At 56.4% G+C, this 21,139-nt stretch overlaps 1 protein-coding gene across 3 annotated transcripts; it reads left to right on the top strand.

Annotated features, from left to right (window-relative positions):
• Positions 1 to 2,604: 2,604 nt before the first annotated feature.
• GPR31 (G protein-coupled receptor 31) lies at positions 2,605 to 17,220 on the top strand. Of its 3 annotated transcripts, XM_029944900.1 has the most exons (3): positions 2,605 to 2,878; positions 14,344 to 14,514; positions 15,677 to 17,220. In XM_029944900.1, exon 3 carries the CDS (start codon positions 15,788 to 15,790, stop codon positions 16,742 to 16,744), a length of 957 nt encoding a protein of 318 aa, XP_029800760.1. In that variant the 5' UTR covers positions 2,605 to 2,878; positions 14,344 to 14,514; positions 15,677 to 15,787; the 3' UTR covers positions 16,745 to 17,220. The 3 variants fall into 3 exon arrangements, with proteins under 3 accessions (XP_029800760.1, XP_029800763.1, XP_029800761.1); XM_029944903.1 differs by lacking the exon at positions 14,344 to 14,514 and having other exon boundaries at positions 2,605 to 2,717; positions 15,667 to 17,220; XM_029944901.1 differs by lacking the exon at positions 14,344 to 14,514 and having other exon boundaries at positions 15,667 to 17,220.
• The last annotated feature ends 3,919 nt before the right edge of the window (positions 17,221 to 21,139 follow it).

The following is a 21,139-nucleotide window of genomic DNA, read 5'->3' as shown; positions in this document are numbered from 1 at the left end:
GTTACAGTAACTGGAAACTAAATTCAAAATGTAACCATCCAACAGCAACGGCAGTGCGCCAGGAGCGAGCAAGGGCGCAGGCTGGGCCCCAGGCCGGCTTCTCCCCACAGCGCGCCGCCGGGTCCCACGGGGCACAGCCCAGCACAAACGGGGGTTGTCTCTCAAGGCCGTTCACTTCAAAATACGCCAGGCTCCCAAAGGCAGCAAAGTAAACAAGACCCGCACTTGTCTCCTTGGATTACGCGTCTTCAGCGGGCAGGGCTCAAAGACGAAGGAGGCGCCCCTGCTGGAGCCGCCGCTCACAATTCCCGAAGGTTTTCACACAAGCTCTCAGGCTGCGCTGCCCGCCGGCCGACCTGGAAACAGCGCAGCCCTTCCGGTGGGACGTGGTGACTAAGTCATCGCCGCTCGGCCCTCTGGCAGCCTTCCCTCCCATTTCCAGAGCCGCTGACCCCCGGCCACCCACTTCCGTCCTGTGTTCACGTGTGTCACTGACGGTCTGACGCACGGTCCCCACACCTGTGCCCCGAACAGGCGCCTGCAGGGACCCCCGGTGAAGGCCCCACATCCGTCCTGCTTTCTTTAAGTCGGGCGTGCGCTCTGCAGAGGGCGTGCTGTCCTGACACATCGGCCAGCTCCCGGGAGCTGCCTGCGCACTGCGGAAACTCACTACGCACACGAGCTTCAAGTGTGCGTGTGTCACCGTGCCAGAGCCGAGACATCCGCGCTCCACGTACACCCAGGCCCTGCAGCCAGGCAGCCCCACAACACCGGGGTCCACCTCACAGGCTCCCTGCAGGGTCCCGCCTGGCCGGTCGCGGTCCCCGGGAAGTGCCGGCTGCCGCCCTACCAGGTGTCCCTAGACGCCTCCGCAGACCAGGCAGGTGCCAGGCTCCCGGGTCTGCGGTTCGCCACTTACGGAAGTGGATTAACAGACAGGGAGCCTCCTGCCTCCCGGAGCGTGAGCATTACCACCAGCGCCAGCGACGGCGCGGCCACCTTTCCCGTGACATCACTTCTAAGTGAAACAAACAAGCCTTCTGGTACCAGAGTGTCCGACTTCCTTCCTGCGCAGACAGCGGCCGTGGACACCCCCCTGGCCGGTGACCCCCTCAGCCCCGACGCCCTCGGGCCACCCCAAAGCTCCGGCTGTGTCCATGAGCACCTCTCTCTGGCTCTGGCGCCAGGCGGCCGGGACTCCTGGCTCTGGACCTCCTCGTGAGGCCTGGCCACCTGCTGCCGCGGCCGCTGGGCCACCGGGGGAGAGGCCGAGAAGAGACCGGCGCTCAGACTTCGCCACCGCTACTTGCCTCTCCAACGGAAGCCTCCAGCCCTTCTGGACGAGAGCCTGGACCTTTCTAGGAAAGAGGTCAGGGCCTCTGACAGCTGGGGGGTGGGTGCAGCTGAGATGCCTTCACCCTCCTGACTACGCAGTGTCCGTTGTGGACAGTCCGCAAAATGTAACCAGATATAGATGGGTAGAGAATTATTGCTCTTCGTTTGCCGAGAGGCCGAGAACGCTTTCATTTCTTCCTTAATCTCACCCTGAGGGGCAGCAGGCAAGAGTTAAGAGCATGTGTTTTGGGGGCGCCTGGGGGCTCAGCCAGTTAAGCATCCAGCTTTGGCTCAGGTCATGATATTGCAGTTTGTGGGTTTGAGCCCCGTGTCGGGCTCTGCGCTGACAGCTCAGAGCCTGGAACTGCTTCAGATTCGGTGTCTCCCTCTCTCTCTGCCCCTCCCATACTTGCACTCTGTCTTTCTCTGTCTCAAAATAAGTAAACATAATTAAAAAAAATTTTTTTGAAGAGCCTGTATTTTGAAGGATTTAGAACAAGGTTGTAATCCTGGCTTCACCGTGCCCTTGCCATGTGACCTCAGACAAGTCACCTCACCTCTCTGGGCCTCAGTCTCCTCTTCTCCCTCTTCTCCAAAATGATGACAGCATGGCCTCACCGGCTATTCTGAGCTGAGGCCTGAGCCGAATTGGAGCCCGGGGCAGAGGATGGGAAGTGCAGGGCAAACTCGGTGTCTCCTCTGCGCTGGGTTTGGTCTGTCCATTGTGACATCACACAGCATGGACAGACTCAGCAACAAGAGATGCTGGCTGTTGGATGTCACAAAGGAAACTTCTCGTGTAGGAACCCAAGTGTGGTCAGGAAGGAAGGTGTTGATCTGCCAAGAACCTTAGAATAAAGAAAATGAGCTAATAAAACTTTTAAAAAAGACATTTTCCTCTCATAGAGATTATCTCTGAAAAGTCATCAGAATCACACTGCAAATTAATGATTAAAAGAGAAAATAACACAATTTAAGGAGAAATTAGCCACTGCATCATTCTCTCCATGTATTCTAGAAACAGCAGGAAAGTAATTGTGTTTCCATTTTCAATTAAATTATTCCCCGTCCCCTTGGAATTATCCGAATAACACCAGGTTTGTGAAGACCACGGCAGGGCTCCAGGTGGAGGGGTGGGGCTGGAGGGAACCAGGGACCTGGGGTCCTGAGGGTCACCAGACCCCGGTTCCCTTCCCATGGGGAATCCTCAAAGTTTCGGTGGAGGCGCAGGGGAGAGGCCAGCGGGGGAGGGCAGTGAGTCGTCTCCAGGACAACGTAGAGGAAAGAAGGCGCCGTGAACAGGTCTCATGTACCAGGCTCTCCGGTCATCGGGTGCCCGGACCCGCTGGGGGCGGGGCCTCAGGGCCCCCAATGCTGTCCAGGTGAGACACGGAGGGTCCTGCTCAAGGCTCGTGCCCCTCACCCCACCCCGCCGGCCCGGCACCTGCTCTGTGGCGCACGCTGCCAGCCTTCACAAAGCTGTCTGGTGAAACCCGGAACCAGCCTCGGAGGGAAGCGATCATCTCCTCCTCGGCAGTGGCAGGTGAGGCCTGCAGGCCGGTCACCAGCCCAGGTCAGACTAAGGAGCAGGGACTCTAAATTCAGAGGAGCGGTCAAGGGCAGAGAGGGCATTTCTCCCCGTTTCCTGCAGGGTGCGCATCACTTCCTAATGGGGTCCGTGAACTACGTGTTTACTGTGTTCATCTGCACCCTGTCCACCATCGACAGGACAAGCCCCCGAGAACAGGGATGGACATGTGGTCCGTGACGCCCCCGGGAACCTATGACAGTGTTAGCAAATCTGGGAAGACAGAAGGCTGACCTGGGGCGGGGGGACGAGAGAAGGGACATCACAGAAGGTGCTGAAGGCCACTGCTGGGGGTGTGTCGGGGACAGACGTGACCCTTTGGGCCCAGCACTGCCCATTGGGAGCCACAGCCAGCTCCTGCTGAGACTGCTGTGCCCACTGCAGTCACAGGACCCTGCCAACCCCACTGCTGGTGAGGCGTCCGGGACAGAGTGCTGGGGTCCATGGCCCGAATCTGGATCCTATTGGAAGAGAACCTCAGAAACACCGCCTAACCCTCTGAGCCAGTGTTTCCAGCTGCATAGAGGGTGTCCTCTGTCCCCCACCACGTGGTGTCCGGGGTCACACAGGGCACGGCACCTGCGCTCCCCTTCTGTGGCTCTTTCTGGCAGCCAGGAGGCACCTAGCCCTGGTGCATGTGTGCCGGGTCAGACAGTGGGCAGCTGTCTCTGGTCTGTGAGGTTTCTCATGCTGGGCCCTGTTCCCTGTGTCCCCCGAGAACCTGAGCTGCTGAGGGAGACGTGGGTGCTCCCTGCAGGGCTCCTGGTGGGCCCTGTGCACAAGGAGAGCCGCTTCCATCTGCCAGACCCACCAGAGACCCGGCCTCTGGCCAGTGACGTGTGAGCCCCCTTGAGGTTCGCCTGTACTTTGAGGGTCTTTGGGGCTCTTCCTCCATTGTCTGCACCTGCTGGGGGTGGGCACCTGGCATCACGGTCTCCTCTGCCCAGAATTCTACTCACATCCTGAGGCTGCATGCGCTCAGACCACCTGTCCATCCGTGAGGGCTGGGCACCAGGCCCCCTCCTCATGGTGGGACCGCAGCCTTCGCAGATTCTCTCCTCAGCTGCAGAGGTGGCTTCCCCGGGGTGGGTGAGGGTCTCAGCTGCTGCCTCCGGGCCGCCCAGGCCACTGTCTTCCCTGAACCGCCCTGGATTCTAGTCTCGCAGCAAATGCAGCTGAGGCCGCTGGGCGAGGCCGACCCCCGCCCCCGGGCGTCAGGACCCCAGGCTCCCTCGGCACAGACGGGAGACCTGGCATGTGGATTACCAAAGTGAAATCCAGACGGGGGCCCTGCCGGAGTCCAGCTCCAGCAGGTCCAGGGGTCCCTGAAAGGATGGACGGTGTCGGCACGAGAGAGTGATGGGGGAACCACATGTTCCTTTCCTGATCACCAGGCAGGCGCCTCTGCTCTGTCTGCTCTGGTGTCTCTTTTTATTGGTCAGGCAATAACATGACATCAGAAAATAAGAATTGTTTACAGTGACTAATTCTTAGTGATAAGATGTTTTAATCATTGGAAGTGATGATATTAGAAAAATATAAATTTTTTATAATGACTAATTTTTATGATGAGGAAGTGACAAACCTATCTCATTTTGTCCGGGCTGGTTTTTGCCGATCATTATGACTTTGTTTTTGATTAACAAATTACAACCAAGTCATGTAACGCACTTACAGTGAGGCTGAGCAAATCCCACAACCGAGAACATAACAGGACGTCTTCAGCAAAAACCAGGGTGGTATACATATTATTTAAGCCAGTAAAGCCGAGATTAGAACACAGGTCAAGCCGTACAGATAGGCCGGGAGCCATTTCACTCGGCTCACAGACCAGGAGGAGAAGAACGCCCTCGAACAAGCTGTCTGCGGAAGCCCTTACGCTGACGCAGCCCGACGCGGGCCGGTGTGTGGCCTTGGACCTGGGTTCCCACGTCCTTATCCAGCCGCGTAACTGGAGTCAGCGCAAGGTGGAATGTAGACCTTGGGGAGGCACTACGTTCTGACCTCGTCTTCCACTTCTAATCTCCAGCTTAGGCTCCAGTTCTCTTCGGACCAGACTCAGATGGACTCTGTTTTTGACCTTGTATTTATTTCTTGTCTCCAAATTAGGCTCCTTTTCTCCAGGTCAGACGCAAATGCAATTTTTGTGTTTTTAACCCCTTCAAGTCTATGCTTTGGGTCCACAAGGCTCATCAGAAGAGCCTTTTGTCAAACATTTATAGTGTCTTGATCTAAAATCTCTTCTGCAGGGACAGGAAAATGTTTTTTCTCATGGGGTGACTGTGTGGGGAACATCGATCGGTCTGATCTGGAACGCTGTGAGGCTGATTAGGGACCACAGGCTTATTTTCAACATGAGCAGCAGCAGCAGAGGGAGATACCAGCTTCGCCTCTCATGGCAGGAGCCGTGCAGACATCTGCCATTTCCTCCCTGTGACTGTCGTCCAGCAAGGCCGGTGCAGCTCCCGGCAGGTCCCCAGGCCTCAGTTTGCTTACACAGCTTGAGGGACTGAGCCATGACGAGTCCACTGTCATGGCCACACCGACCGAGCATCTCCAGGAGGGCCCGGGCTCCCGTGCTGCTGCCGCTCTCCCCGTCCATTTGCACAGACGCTGGGAGGTTCTGGGGACTCCTCCAGCTCTGCCAGCCCCTGGAACTCCGCAGGGGCATCGTGTGAATCTTGTGGTTTTGTAGGTGAGGAACAGGAGCCCCAGGATTGAGCCCAAAACAGATTTTAAACCATTTCTGAACCTGATTTCCATCCCTGGGCCGGACCATGATAACACAGAAAGGTCGATACTTACTCTTGCCAGTTTTCCTGCTGTTCCCTCAGCTGGGCAGGTGGCGTCGAACTGACGTGGCAGGTTTCTGTGTGTTCGAAGCCGCAGGCGCCCTTTGGTTTCAGGAGCGGAGTCTGCAGGCCCTGGTGCTTGGTGAGAGGTGGGCACAGGGAAGGCAGCGCCTCTGAGCTCAGCGGTGAGGCAACAGCACGTAAAACCGGGTCAGACCCGCGGCGTGAGCACCTCTGCTGCGCTCCCGTCAGACCCGCGGCGTGAGTGAGGCCGCCGTGCTCCCGGTCAGACTCACAGCATGAGCGCCTCTGCTGTGCTCCCATCAGACCCACAGCGTGAGCACCTCTGCTGCGCTCCCGTCAGACTCACGGCGTGAGCGCGTCCACTGCTCACCAAAGATTTGATGGTTGGAGCAGAGCTGGGGGACAAAACACGTATTTCAGGCAGGTTTGTTTTTTTCCAAACAAAGAAAAATGTCCGACGGCAGCTCGCCGCCGCAGTGCGCTATCCTAGTTCGCGTCGCTGTGCGTTTGCAGAAGATCCGTGAGATAGGAGGAAGACTGTGTACCGCGGCCGAGTAGGGGGAGACTCTGGCTCCGCCTGCCAGGCCCCACCGGGTGAGCCCCGGCCGCACGACTCCCCACAGAGTCCCAGAGGGGGCGACTCGGACCTGAAGCTTCTTGACTGGGAGAAACACAAGTCCCTTGGTGACAGCGTGAGGCCAAGACTGAGGGGCTCGGGAGCAGGTGACCCCACACGGGATGGAGTCTTGTTTCTTTTCAATCCCGAATCCTGCACATACAGCTGTCTGTGGGTTTCTGCCGCCTCTAAACCACAGTGACCTGTTCCTATTCTCGTTTCACTGTGTATTGGTTTGTGAAATGGCCTGGTCTTTTAGCCAACAACTCAGTCTTTCACCCCAAAAAGGCCTGTAGTCGTCAGGAGTGTTACCTCCTGGTTCCAAGTCCCACCGCCCACAGGACAGTGAGGGCCCGACGTGGAGCGGTCGGGCTGCAGAGGAGCAGAGTTCATCATGGGGAGGGACAGAGATGGGGACGGGGACAGGCAGAGATGAAGGTCGCCAGCGGGAGGTGTCTGTCTGAGGTCCTATTTGTCTGCAGAGCTTCAGGGCTCTGGCTGGGACTTCAGACTCCTGTTGGCCAGAGAGCAGCTGCGGGAAGTCCCTGCTGGAGGCGGACAGAACCCCTCGTGTGCCTTGCAAATTTAATCTACGTTTCTAATGACGAACGTCAAATGTAGCTTTAGGTTTATGTGAGGCGAGGTGACTGAGCTGCCGGCGCCCCCCGTGGGAAGTCCCTAACTGAACACAGCAGTGTCCCCTTAGGAGGAGGTCAGCCGTAGTTTTGATATTGTACCTGTTCGGGATCAAAGTACTTCAGCATTATAAAGGTTAACACTTCACAAAGAATGCCACTCAGAGGCAGAGAACCTCTCCCCTCTTCTTAAGGAAGGGTGTTGATATGGGGACTACCGCTTAGGATTTCCCAACTTCGTAGAAAACAGGACCCAAGATTTTGTATTTGTCGTCAAGAAATAATAAGACAAATCGACAGAGAGGATCTTCCTGCAAAAGGACACCGTGAACCCCGCGGACAGGTGGGTGTGGGAAAGGCAGGATGGGGTAGGGGAGCTGGCGTCCTCAGGAACATGAAAGTAAAAGAGAAAGAGACACCGGAGAAGAGCCTGCCATGTGTGGGATTTCATGGGTCCTGGTCCCAAATTACACACGGAGGAAGAGAAAGAGAAAGGAAATCAGCAAAGAAGACTTTGCGGGGGCCCTGGGGAAATGGACACCTTCTCCATCTTCAACCGCGGAAGCGTGTCTGCTGGTCCCGACTGCCCCCCTCGTGTGGGTCATGGAGAAGGTTCTGGTCCCTGGGGGGCTCCGGGGCTCAGGGGCCACGGCGTCTGGAATCCTCCGTAGAGTGACTCACAGGTGCCGCACGGACCTGTGCACACACGCGTGTGCAGAGAGCAAGCAGCCCAGGTGTGAGCAGGCGTGTAATCAGGACGAAAGTCCGTGGGCGCTCATGCTTTATCATCGCTGATCTTCACTGTGGGTTTGAAATTCTTCAAGACAAAGGGTTGGAGGATAAAAGCATTGACGCCAGCTTTGAAAACACTCAAATGCAACTACTGAGGTTTAAAAAAGGAAGGAAAAGGGTCCCATGTGGGAGGGACAGGGCAGGAGGAAGGCGCTGCTGATTTGTATCACGAATCCCACGTTTACATGCGTTATAATTTGATGAAAAGAAAACTTAAAAAAATTATAGTAGATCAGACTTTAAATTTCTTTATTATAGTTAAAAAAAGAAATAAAAAATTATTTTTAAAATCAGTTTTGAGAGTGTACCTATGAAAGAAAAAACTAGAAAAATGTCACCATATGAAGGGTGTCTGTGTTCACGAGGACTCCATGGGCCTATTACATTTCAGTTTTTTCTGTAATATTTTTAAATAAAATGTAATTACTTCACCTGCTATGTACATGCAAAACCAATGAATGGGTTCCAAACTATTCCTACAACAAACAGAAGTGCCATGCTTGTCCTGGTAGCAAAACAGAGATGCTTCATCAATGGTGACCTTGTGTCTGCGTTCCCGGGCCCCGGTTCACGTCTCCTCGTATGGTGCCTCGATTCCGCCACACTGGAGAGAGTGCGGCCCAGACAGAGAAGTCCCCAGCAGAGATGGCCTCTTCCATAAAAGAATTCTTTGATCTGAGGCAAGTCACATCATAGAGGATTTGAACTCAGGTTTTATTGCCCCTTTTAAGGTCTGAATCCTCAGGTGTGGCACCGGTCTGTGACGCCGTGGTGGGGCCCATGGCCAGACAGAGTCCAACACGCATCACACTGTCATGAGTCATAAGCTGTGCTCTCGGGACTCACCACGCACCAGCACCGGGGACCCCGGTACAAGCCGGCACCGAACAACCCATTCAGGACACAAGTAGCTAAAAGTGCGTCTTACAGATACTTTCCAGCAAAATCTGATTATTGTTTTAGCTTAAAATCTTCATGTGACTCACCGGGACGTTCTGTGAAGTCATAGTAAATATTTCATCACCTGGTAATTGTCTAATCGGAGCTCTGTCAACCAGAACTTTCTAAGTAGTTGTAAAAACCAACAACAAAAAAGAACTAATGTTGGTCTTGAGATGCTGAAAATCTTGGGTCTTCTGAGTGATCGATGAAAGGAAACACAGTGTTTCTATTCTGTTCTTTTTCATTTTCTAACTCCTTGAGTATGAACAGATCAGCAGCGTCACTGGCCGGGTGCTGAGCAGGTCACTGAGGGCCGAGGGCGGATGGAAGATGGGGTCCCTGGTCTCTGGGACCCTCGGGCCCGGCGGAGCGTGAGAGTCTGTGCTACAAAGGGACAGTGAGTGGACCGCTCGGTGCTGACAGCGCGCTCTCCAAGGGGAGACGCCTGAGGGGTGCTCCTGCAGGGTGAGGGACAGGGACACGTCGTGCGGGACAGCCAGCAGGGCCGTGTGCAGACAGTTTCCGCAGGACACCTTACGTGGCACAGGGACTTTAATTGATTACGTCTGGGGTCCTGACATGGGAGATTATCCTGGACCCCCTGGGCGGGCCTCACATAATCACGTCTGTCCTTCAAGGTCAGAGCCTGGGAAAGACTGTGACCTCTGGCCCAGGAGGGACAGAGGGAGGCCTGAGGAAGCAATGTTCCCGCTTGCAGATGGGGGAGGAGTCACGTGCCAAGGAGCACAGGGGCACCTGGAAGGTGGAGAGGACAAGACAGTGGGTTCTGCTGGGGCCCCCCGTCCGTGCAGACCCGCCGGCACCCAGGTCTCAGTCCTGACAAATGCAGGTGGACTTCTGGCCTCCGACTCCGTGAGACTCGTGTGTGTTGGGTTTAGCCGCTCGGTCTGTGTGATCTGTCCCAGCAGCTACAGGTTTGGAGAAATCCAGAGGACACGGTGTGAAATGTGCACACCGAGGCCTTATCCACAGAAGCCCTGATTCGGTTCTTCCCGGACCTTCGAGGCCCGGACAGGTGCCCCGACCAGCAGTGAGTGTGCTCCAAGACCGGCACTTAAAGGAAAGCATGACTGTTAGAAAGTAATGGAAACGAAGACCAGTCAAGTGTATGGCCCTGTAAGGGACAGAGCACGGGTCACGGAGAAAACAAGGCTCTGAGACAGGATGGGCGGCGGCCACGCTCTGCTCCAGCCGGAGGAAGGAGCACATGTGGCTGCAGATGCCCGGAGGCAGGCGACCTTGAGGACGGTGGGTCCCCAGCTGAGACCCGGAGTGTCACCTCACTCACAGGCCACGAGCGGCTGTGTGTGACGCGGGGTTGCAGGGGACACACAGATCGGGTTGTTGGAGGCTCGAGGAGAGAAGGGGCAGGGTGGGGGCAGGGCTCGCAGGACTGCAGACCAGGGACAAGAGGAAAGACATGAGCTGGTCGGGAAAACAGTGCGGGGACAAGAGGCCAGAGGGGGCAGACTCCAGGCCCCAGCGCTGTGGGACGCGTGTCATCAGCAGTGTTGGCCGTGGCTGGGATTTTGGGTGCACGCGGGAAAAAGGCGTCAATTGGGGGAACAAATCTCCAGGAGTTCCATTTCCTCATCTGCAAAATGAAAACCTGGGTTAATCTTGAAGATCTCACTTGCTCTAAAAATACTGTGATTCTTTGAGTAGAAAGTTGATTTGTAGCTGATGACTCTCACTGAGAAAACAGTTTGAAAATACACCAGTCACTGTGCTAAGGTCATCCCCGAGGGAGAACAACTCGGCCCAATTACCCCGGTCCTCAGATGCCGGAGAATGTCTGGTTGACTGTAACCAAGGTGTCGTAGTTTGGGGCGTAATGTTAAGTGCCCCCTTGCCTCCCCCGTTCCACAGACCACCTCAGGCTGAGAAGCCCAGCTGGTCCTGAACGGGGTCCTCTGTGAACGTCCGCTCCTCTTCTCTCCCTGCTGAGGGCTGATCACGCGTCCCTTGGAAGTCCCCTCTCTGGCTGCTGAGTGTTGGGTCAGAGGGCCCCTTTCCTTCCTAGGTTCCCCAAAACTGCAAGGACTCCAGGGTGAATGTGGTTTCAGTTTTTAGTTGATCGTAGCTAAATGCAGAAGAGCACAAGGTTGAAAGACCATGCTTCTCCAAGGGCTCCCTTGCCGCCAGGCCCCGTGGGGGTGAGCACTCGCCGCACGGGCACAGCTGGTCTGGCAGCTCGACTGGGCTTCGTGACCACAAGCCTGAGAAACAGGAAAATGAGGGCCTCCCCCTAAAACTCTGGGAACCAGAGCACCAAGTGCAAGGACACAGGAAGAGACACGGGGGGCGGGCCTCGCGGGGATCGGGCTCCGAGGTGTTCACTGTGATCAGAATGAGAAACGCCCCCACTGCTGTGCCGGCTCCCGGGCTGCTGACGGGGCCCTGGGCCCACGCGTGTGTCCGAGACCCCGTCCCTCAGGGGAAAATCCGCCTCCCTCCAGAGTCCGAGACGCTTGCCACCGGTGTCTGTCTGGGAACACGGTCGTGTCTGACCACTTCTCGGCAAGTCCCCCCAAAGTATTTCCCTCCCCCGGCCCAGAAAGAACACACGCAGAAGGAATATAAAATGTTTGTCAGCTTCACATCAAATTGCTAAGAAAACAACAAAAACTCAAATCAACCCCGGACAAATCAAATCAAAAATTCAGGTCAACCTTCCTGAACTTCGGACATAATTCTACGTCTCACAGCCACGGCTGATGGCGTGAAGACTTAGCAGCAAGGATGTCCATCGCAACTCTGACGCTACGCTGTTAATGTGCTAAATATCCCAACAACGACGATGTGCAAAGCTGTCCAATCGCGGAAGAAATGGAGGGAGCGAGCCGCGCACGGGGGCACTGACCTGGCCTGTCCCGCGAAGTGCTGGGAGGAGACCGGCCAAACCACTAGCAAGCGCTGGCTCTGGGTGCCGGCATTACCCAGGATTTCCCGTCTTACCTCACAGCTGCCTGTATTTTCAATGACGGAATAGTCAGAAGATAATTTTCATAGTTGGGAAATAATTAGAAATTAACAAACTGAACGATCGGATTGCGAGTGTGCGGGTGCAGGGGACACGCTGCCCTGGACCCTGGGAGGCCTGCCTGTGACACGCCCCCGGCGCTCCCACGGCCGCCCGCTCTCCTGGGGGAGACACGGTCCTTGGTGTGATCACAGGTTTGCCACTGGCCTCCTGACAACGAGAATTTAAGGAGCCCTTCCCACAGGACTCGTAGCTACAGAACTGGCCCTGTCCCGTCCGAATGTCAGGGGGAAAGAACAGAAAGCGGGGGAAGAAATGCACACCTCACCAGCCGGGGGGGGGGCGGGGAGGGCCAGGGGCAGCCATCAGCCACCCCCAGGTCCCCGCTCTGGTCCAGGGAAGTCGGGGGACGGGGAACAAGCACAAACAGTAGCTGACTGACACCATGTATGTTTAAAAAGACATGCACGGGGGTGCCTTGGTGTCTCAGGCAGTTGAGCATTCAACTTCAGCTCAGGTCATGATCTCACAGTTTATAGGTTCAAGCCTTACGTCGGGCTCTGTGCTGACAGCTCAGGCTGGAGCTGCTTCTGATTCTGTGTCTCCTCTCTCTCTGCCCCTCCCCTGCTCATGTTCTGTCTCTCTCTCGGTCTCAAAAATAAACACACATGCTTCTGTTGGACGGAGATGGGGGGGATGGGCACGGAGGAGCGCAGTGTGGGGAGGAGCACTGGGTGTTGTACGGAAGCAACGAATCACGGGAATCTACCCCCAAAACCAAGACACACTGTACATGCTGCGTGTCAGCCAACTTGACAATAAATTATATTTAAAAAATTAAAATTAAAAAATAATTAAGAAAAAGACATGTGTGCCTCTGCTGGGGGAGGGTCACATCCCATTTCGTGTCCCTTTTCATTGTGCTTTTCTGTGTTTTGATGCATTGAGAACATATCAGATCTGCCATCAGATGACATTCAAGATTATTCTGTGAAGATGCTTCAAGGGTCATCAGGGGGACTGGACAGTGGTTGGAGTGCATGGATTTAGTGACCAAACGAACTGACTAATGAATAGCACACTTAAAAATGATCAGTGTCACAAAAATCTATAAAACAATGTCACCTCTTGATATATTCAACCCACTTCTCCAGTAGCAAAGAAACGAAAAAGAGGGGGCGCCTGGGTGGCTCAGTTGGTTTAGCCTCTGATTTCGGCTCAGGTCATGATCTCGTGGTTCGTGGGTTCGAGCCCCATGCCAGGCTCTGCGCTGACTGCTCTGAACCTGGAGCCTCCTTCTGATTCTGTGTCTCCTTCTCTCTCTGCCCCTCCCCGACTTGTGCTCTGTCTCTCTCTGTCTCTCAAAAATAAATAAACTTTAAAATAAAAAAGAAAGAAAAATGAAATGAAAAAGAGTATTCCTGAGAGCCTGGCCCCTCTGCCCCGACCGCCTCGGCCTTGCTTCCGTCCACATCGCCATCTTGCGGGTCCACTTCGGAACTGGAAGACTTAGAGGCTTCGAGCATTCTGAACCTGAAACTGTTTAGTTTTACCTTCTACCCAAAAACTGGTGAAAGAGAAAGTCGTTGGGATTTTATTTGACTGTTTTTGCTCGGAAGAGCATTTTGTACACTCCCGTTTTGGAGCTTGAGTGTAAGAATTCCAAGTTTTATTTTTGTAGGATTCAAATGTTTCTATCACAGGAACCTTCTCAGAGTGATTTCTTACCCGTGAAACACTGACTACACTAGCCATCTCTCTTCGATGGTGTTCATGTTGTAGGGATGTTCTGAGGTTGCCGGCATTTTTGTACCTAGGTCATCAGTTCAGACGTGCGCTCTGGATTGCCACAGGACCTGCCGTAGTCATGTGACTTCCAGCCTCTGAGATTGACTCCTTGCTTCTTTTCAAGAACAACGTCATTTTTCCTGGAAATGACCACAGCTCCTTTCCCCTCAGGCTCACCCTCCCGGGGGCAGGGGTGAAAACCAGAAAAGAAATGAAACATAGTGAACTGTTGAAAGTTTATGAGACAGCCGCAGACGGGGCACCTGGGGGGCTCCATCAGTTAAACATCCAACTCCTGACTTCAGCTCAGGTCATGATCTCACAGTTCGTGGGTTCCAGCCCCGCATCTGGCTCTGCGCTGACAGCCCGGAGCCTGCTTAGATTCTCTCTCTGACCCTTTCCCTCTTGTGCTTGCTCTTTCTCTCTCTCGAACTAGACAGACAGACAGATAGCCGCTAACCGAAGTTGCATCTGCAGTAGACGGCATCACAGCCAATGCACCCGAGCTGGGGGTCCGGTCCCCCAGCTTCACGGTCCCTGCCCGGATCCTCACCCCGGCATCACTGACTGCAATTTTCCCCTCCTTCCCTGACCCCATGCCCCCGTCCCCGCTCAGTCGTATACCCGTCCTGTACTGTCTCGTGTGCTCTGTGCAGTCTGTGAGTTCCATAGCCTCCCCTTTGGGAGTGCGAGGCCTTAAAGTTAGGAAGCATTATGAGCATTAGAAGTATGTGTGTCTCCCGCACAAAAGAGGCAACACTTAATATGTTCTATATGTTTTGAATAAAGAAGTGTGGAGTAAAGTTTTTAACTTTGCCCAAAAAAAGGTGTGACCATTGGCCTCAGCTGCTGGGAGGTCATCTCGGAGCCTCTGGAAGGTCAGCGTGATGGAGGCAGCTTTTCCGAGGGGGCTTCGGGCAGCCAATGCTGTGATAGTGTCTCAGACCCTCCTCATGACCCTGCACGTGGTGCCGTCGCTGTTGCTTCTCAATGAAGAGGTTGGTGCCCAACATTTGTTTGCTTCCCCCAAGCCACACCGTGGCTTCCAGGAGAAGCCGGAGCTAGAACTAAAGTATGTTTGACTCCAGAGCTCAAACCAGACTAAACAAACCGAGATGAGAGAGGGTCAATGGTGGGTCAGGACCCCGATGAGTGAGAGTCAATGGTGGGTCAGGACCCAGATGAGTGAGGGTCAACGGTGGGTCAGAACCTAGATGTGTCAGGGTCAAAGGAGGTTCAGGACCCAGATGTGTGAAGGTCAATGGTGGGTCAGGACCCAGATGAGTGAGGGTTGAAGGAGGGTCAGACCCGGATGAGGGAGGGTCAGCAGTGGGTCAGGAGGAGGCTCAGGGCCTAGCTGTGTGAGGGTTAACAGTGGGTCGGCACCCGGATGAGAAAGCCTTGACAGTGAGGGGGGAGACAGTGTGTGGGCCCAGCTGAATCAAGGTGGAGAACAGCCCAGAACAAGGTGAAGCGTGGGCCACAATGGGAAGGGATGACTGGATTCTTTGACTAGTCACGGACTGACACCCGCTTTGTGCAGACACTGCTTTGTCACGGGCACATGGTGCCCATGGAGCCTGTCCCTGGGCTCATGCCCCTGACATTCTGGGGCACAGGTGCCTCTTGACCAGCCATCAGTTCTACTCTGCCACTGGGGCCAGAGGAGGCCCATGGGTCTAGACTAATCCAGGCAGTTTGGAAGGGAAGGAAGGCCCCCGGCAGAAAATTAAACTCGGCAAAGCAAGAGGACAAGCAACAGTGGTCAGCCGTGAAGTTGCCGGGCCTCCCGGGGCCCCCTCTGTGACCGCGGGGACCGACCGGTCTGAAGAAACGTCGTTTCTGTGTGCCTTCCCCGCGGGAGGGCCCGGGCTGCCACGGCGCTCTAACCGTGTGGCGACAAGCAGCCTGTCGGAGTGAGGCCCCCAGCCCTCCCGCAGCCCCGCGGAGGCAGAGCCGCTTGCCTGGCTCCTCGGGCCATGTCGCTTCAGCGGGATGCTGGATGACGCGAAGTGAAACCCAACTTCCCCTTTCCGGGGCCAAACAGAACAGAACAAAACCTAAAGGGTTTTTTCCCTCCCCCTCTCCCCCATCCTCTTCCCCCAAACAAATTTTAGTTTGCTTTTGACTTTCTCCTGATGCTGGTTCAGTGTTTTTCAGAACTGAGAAAATGCAGAACTCCCGTGTCCCGTGGCAGGAAAGTGCCGGCGTCTGTCATTCGTGGGAAGGAGCGTGCAGCCCCTGCGGCCCTCTGTGCCTGGCTGCCTCACCATGGAATCCGGTGACATGCTCGCCGCCAACTGCTCGGTGCAGAGCCGCGGCGTGGAGGTGGCCGTGGCCACGCTGCTCGCGCTGGAGTGCGGGCTGGGCCTCCTGGGCAACGGCGTGGCACTCTGGACCTTCGTGTTCCGCCTCAAGGTGTGGAAGCCCTATGCCGTGTACCTGCTCAACCTGGTGGCCGCTGACCTCCTGCTTGCCGTGTGCCTGCCCTTCCACGCCGCCTTCTACCTGTGCCACAAGACGTGGCCGCTGGGGCACGCGGCCTGCCGCGGCCTGCTCTTCCTCCAGGTGCTCGGCCGCGGGGCGGGCGTCGCCTTCCTCACTGCCGTGGCTGCCGACCGCTACTTCCGAGTGGTCCACCCCCGGCTGAAGGTCAACCTGGTGTCCCCGCGGGCCGCCTGGGGCATCTCGGGCTGCGTCTGGCTCCTGCTCCTCGGCCTCACGCACCAGAGCCTGTTGGTGCCCGAGGCCACGTGCCCCAGCCTGGAGCCCGGGGCCGAGCTCTCCTTCAGCGCCGTCTGGCAGGAGGCCCTGATCTCCATGCAGTTCATCCTGCCCTTTGGCCTCATCCTGTTCTGCAATGCCAGGATCATCAGGACCCTGAGGAGGCGCCTCCGAGACCCGGACAGGCAGCCCAAGCTGCAGAGGGCCCGGGCGCTGGTGAGCGTGGTCGTGGTCCTCTTCGCCGTGTGCTTCCTGCCCAGCTTCCTGGCCCGGGTCCTGGTGGCCGTCCTCCGAGGGGCGGGCGGCTGCAGGGCGCTGGGGGTGATGGTGCACGTGTCCGAAGTGAGCAACGGCCTCACGTACCTGCAGAGCGTGCTGAACCCCGCGGTATACTGCTTCTCCAACCCCGCGTTCAGGCACTCCTACCGCAAGGTCCTCAACACCCTCAGAGGCCGACGGAGGGAGGCCGAGGCTCCGGGTGACATCAAGGACTCCTACTCCTGAGGCCAGCCAGCCCAGCGGCCAGAACGACCACCGCCTAGGGCCCCAGGGAGAGGATGTCGCCAGGCTGCGCTACAGCTGTGCTACAAGGGTGGGGACTCAGACTCGGGCACACCCGCGGCCAGTGTTCTCATGTACGCGGTCTGCAGTGTTTTCTGCAGCTGCAGGTCAGCCAGCAGAGCCTCTTTGCACCCACGGCTGGCCTGGAAACATGCCCCTGCTGTGCACCCACTCCCGGAGGAAGGGCTCTCGGGGGTCCTGAGGGGGGGCGTCGTCCCCAAGCTGTGGGTCCTGGTGAGTGTGCTCCCTCTGCCTCAGCTCGCGAATGCACTTGCACAGACTTGCAGGCACTGACCGGGGAGAGCGGGGACTGGGACTGCGTGGCCAGCTCCCGGGCCGTGCACCTCACCGTGCCGTGCTCAGCCCCGCCTGGCACGGAATGTTTGCCGATTTATAAAACTTTGCTTCATTTGCACAGACGGTGCCTTATGTCCATGACTGAACGGCTCCCTAGTGTATCATAAGAAACACGTTCCTGTAAGTGTGTCAAAATTGCTTCTAGAAGTTCCTTCTTGAGTCTGAATGTCTAGGTGCTTTTGAAACTCACTTTGCTCCCCTGCTCTGGGAAGTCACTGAACGTAATGCCTCGTGGGAGAGACGCGCAGTGGGAGCACCCAAACTGCGTGTGAAACCCCGGGGAGGAGGGGGCGGGCGGGAGGCGGGGCTCACCTGCAGCAGCTGCTTGATTTCATGTCACGCTCCTAAATTGTCCCAAACCTGGAGCTCATGATGGTGACAATAGAGTTTGGAAGCCTCCTCCCTAACTGCCTTGTCTCTCGTTCTCTGTTCAAACCTGGTAGTGGGGTTCCCAAAACAGACTCCCCAAAATGCTTAGAGGAGGTGCCAGGTCTACTTCGTACGGAGACCCACACCTGCCGCCCGACCTGGAGCCACACCTGCGTCACCCACGCGGAGAGACCGAGCTTCTCCCCGGGAAGCTGCCCTGTGGTCTCTGTAATACTTAAGGTGGGCACAGGTGACATTAGGCAACAGACGAGGACAGAGCCTCCTGGATGGGTTTGCCTGCTGGGCAGGCCCCTTCTCAGAACCGAAGTGAACGTGTGAGTGTTGTCCCCTTACCGCGCCCAGCTCACAACGTGAGTGAAGATCTGCCTAATGAGAAAGAAGGAAATCTGGCCGTTCTCGGCAACGTGGATGGACCACGAGGGAGTCATGCTAAGTGGAATAAGTCAGGCGGAGAAGGACAGATGCCATATGTTGTCACTCATAGGTCTAACAGGAGAAACCTAACAGGGGACCAAGGGGAGGGGAAGGGGGGAAAGGGGGAGAGGGAGGGACGCAAATCATGAGAGATTCTTGAACACTGAGAACAAACTGAGGGCTGAAGGGGGAGGGGGAAAGGGGAAGGGGGTGATGGGCATGGAGGAGGGCACTTGTGGGTTATATGGAAACCAACTATAAAAGAAAAAAAGATCTGCCTAAGAGAGTCCCCGGGGACTCACAGGGTCTCTCAGCAACGCTCCCTACTTGTCATGGGTTTTATGTCCTCTCCAGGGAGCAGGACTTCAGGGGCCTGGCATGGTGACACTGTGGGGGATTTGAACAAAATTCTCTGCTGTGCCATCTTCCTGCCCCGAGCTTCCCGCACCTGCAGTCCTACGTGCTGCTTTTTAAAGATCCAGCCCTTACCGTAAACATTCCCTGAATCGTGCTAAACTCTCCATGGGCGTTTCCATTACCCTATAATCTGACCTCATGTTTCTTAGCCACTTCCCTGAGTCTGGACTACGGCAGCCCTGTCATAGGTACGTCACTCTGTGACATCACACAGCCCCCACAGACATCACTGCAGCCGTGGCCCAGGGGCCAGAAGCCCCCACACGGCCGCCTGGACAGGCAGGCGGCCCAGCGCCAGGCTCCGCTCACCCAGCACAGCCGTCTCTGGGCTCTGCTCTCGGCCCCCACTGGTCCCTGCTCATTGTTAGCCCGGCACTGGGGGTCTCATCACCTGGGCAGAGCCCCGGCCCTCCCCCTGCTCTTGCCCGCATGGCAGATGGGGAGCCCAGGACCTTTCAGAAAACCCCGATGCCTCGGCCGGCCCCCCAGTGTTCCCACTCGGTCAGCTGGGGCGTCCCTGGACACTGTGTTTGTGGAGCCTCCTCATTCTGTTAGCGGGCCGCCTGAGCGGACAGTCACTGGGGTAGTGGCCCAGGTCAGGGCCTTTGGGTCAGCATCCCGTCTGTCCCTTCCTACGGTGACCTGGGATAAGCCTCCCACTGCCCCTCGAATAACAAAACCCAGCCCGCGGGGCCGTCGCATGGCTTAGGTAAAATACTACGTGAAACGCTGAGCATGGAGCCCGGCACACGACCAGCACTCAGTAGGCATTATTTTGCTATTTTCAAGTGATCAGTTTATTCTCTTAACTTTGTTATGTCCCCAGCCAGACTGAGCGTCCTCTGGGGACACGGGTTTTCACCTGTGTGTCCTCGACTCAGAGTCTGGAGCGGCATGGGTGGTCAGTGACCTGGACAAGGAAACTTTCTGCCAAATCAGAGGTGTGTTACTGTGGGCTTTCTGGGAGATCCTCTCCAGACCCCCGGTGGGCACTGTGTCTGACTCAGGTTTATTCCACACATCTGTGAAAGGGGTAACTTTTCTTTATGTTGGAAGGTTCCAGATCCTGCAAACACCCACCTCTGGGGATGTTTCTCTGGCCTCCTGTCCGGTCATTCCCATCACAGGAGCCTCACAAGCTCCTCCAGAAACATCCGAGGAGACGCTGTCCCTCCCCAGACTCCCTCCTCCGAGTAAGGAAATGAGGCAGAAGGAGGCCACGGGCGGCCACAGAAGATGGGCCTCAGACACTGGGCTGTCAGCAGCAGGTTTCACTTTCTTTTCTCCTTTGACTCACTTCTTCTAGCACAACAGGTGCACGGTCTCACCCGTGAGTCTTGCAAACCTCAGCGTTGTCCGGTTGGGGCGGGTCCGGGAAGGACGGCCAGGAACCCGAATTGTAACTTCAGTGATGAACTTCTCGCCCTGGTCAGAGGATGCTGTGAGCGTGTTTAAAGTCAGCCAGGGCTGCCATGTCTTATTCCAAACGCCAGTGGGTCGCTGATTCCTCCCTGGCCACACAGACGTCCTCCGGGGGCCGGGCGTCCTGCCCGAAACGTTCTGATCCCTGTCCTGTGACTTCCTGCCGGCCCCTCTGGTCTAGGCCCTGAGCCCCACCTCTTCACAGAGCCCCCGACAACACGCTCCCCGCACCCCAGCACACTCCCCACAGCCCACAGGCCACCCCCGGGGCTCTCGTCTGCCGGCCCCTCTGCCTCACCTCCCTGAAGCCTGGGAAAGGCCCACCTGCCTTCACGTCCCCCCGCTGTGCACGGGGCCTGGGGCACCCACGACACTGAGTAGGCATGTGGAATCAATGATAAATAAGTGAACAGATCAACCTAATTTAAACCTTAATAGGGGACACAAAAATGATCTTAATATACTCTGAAATTCTGGACCCCAAAGCAAACTTGCGATGTATCTTACAGAATCCTCTAGGAAGACACTAATACAAAGGAAAATATTATTTTTCTTATTTATTGGAGAAAGATTTTCCTCTATATTTTCTAAGTCACTTCCGTCAACAACCAAGTCAACTATTTTGATTTATTTTGGAGCTGGGATAATGAGCTGACTGTATATCTGTCTGTGGGCTGGGTCGTGGCCGGACCCCCGTCGTCCGTCTCCAGAACTTTCCATCTTCCCAAACTGAGCTCTGCTCCAATCAGACAGCAGTCCCCAGACACCCGTCCGGACACCCACCGTCTCGCAGAAATTCTGTCTCTAGGAACGGCGCTACTGTAGGGACCTCACGACGGTGGCCTCGTGCAGCCTCTGTGCTCTTGTATCTGGCCTCTTGCACCAGGAGGATGTCTTCCCGGTGCGGCCGCCACCCCCCGCCCCGGGGGCACCACGGGTCCGAACTGCCCCCTCGTTCAGGCTCAGTAACACCCCCTGCGTGGACAGCCGCGTCCTGTCCGTGTCGTGTTGGGGACACTCGGGCGCTCGCACCCTTTGCCTCCTGCGAGCTCTTCCGGAACGCGGCTGGCGCTGTCTCCGCAGTCCCGGCTCCCCTCGCCCGAGCGTGCAGGGGTGCGGCTGCGGGGTCGTCCGGAGGCTGCAGCTTCCATTCTCCCAGGATTCGCCCCGCTGAGTTCTGCGGTCCGCGGGGGGTGCCCGGTGCGCATTCCCACCAAGGGCCCAACGGCCCACAAGCCTCACGCCACCTGTTTTGGGGGGTGAGGGCTGCACGGGTCTGAGGCAGACGGGAGCCCCTTTGAAAAGCAGGCCCTCTACCGCACGGACCAAGCCGAGAAG

The sequence above is a fragment of the Suricata suricatta genome, chromosome 7 (genome assembly GCF_006229205.1).
Source record: "Suricata suricatta isolate VVHF042 chromosome 7, meerkat_22Aug2017_6uvM2_HiC, whole genome shotgun sequence".
In the NCBI taxonomy this organism is placed as follows: Eukaryota; Metazoa; Chordata; class Mammalia; order Carnivora; family Herpestidae; genus Suricata; species Suricata suricatta.
This window is presented reverse-complemented; position numbering and strand designations above follow the sequence as displayed.

Coding starts and splice junctions, on each gene's coding strand:
- GPR31 (XM_029944903.1), top strand. CDS start 15,788: ATGGAATCCGGTGACATGCTCGCCGCCAACTGCTCGGTGCAGAGCCGC.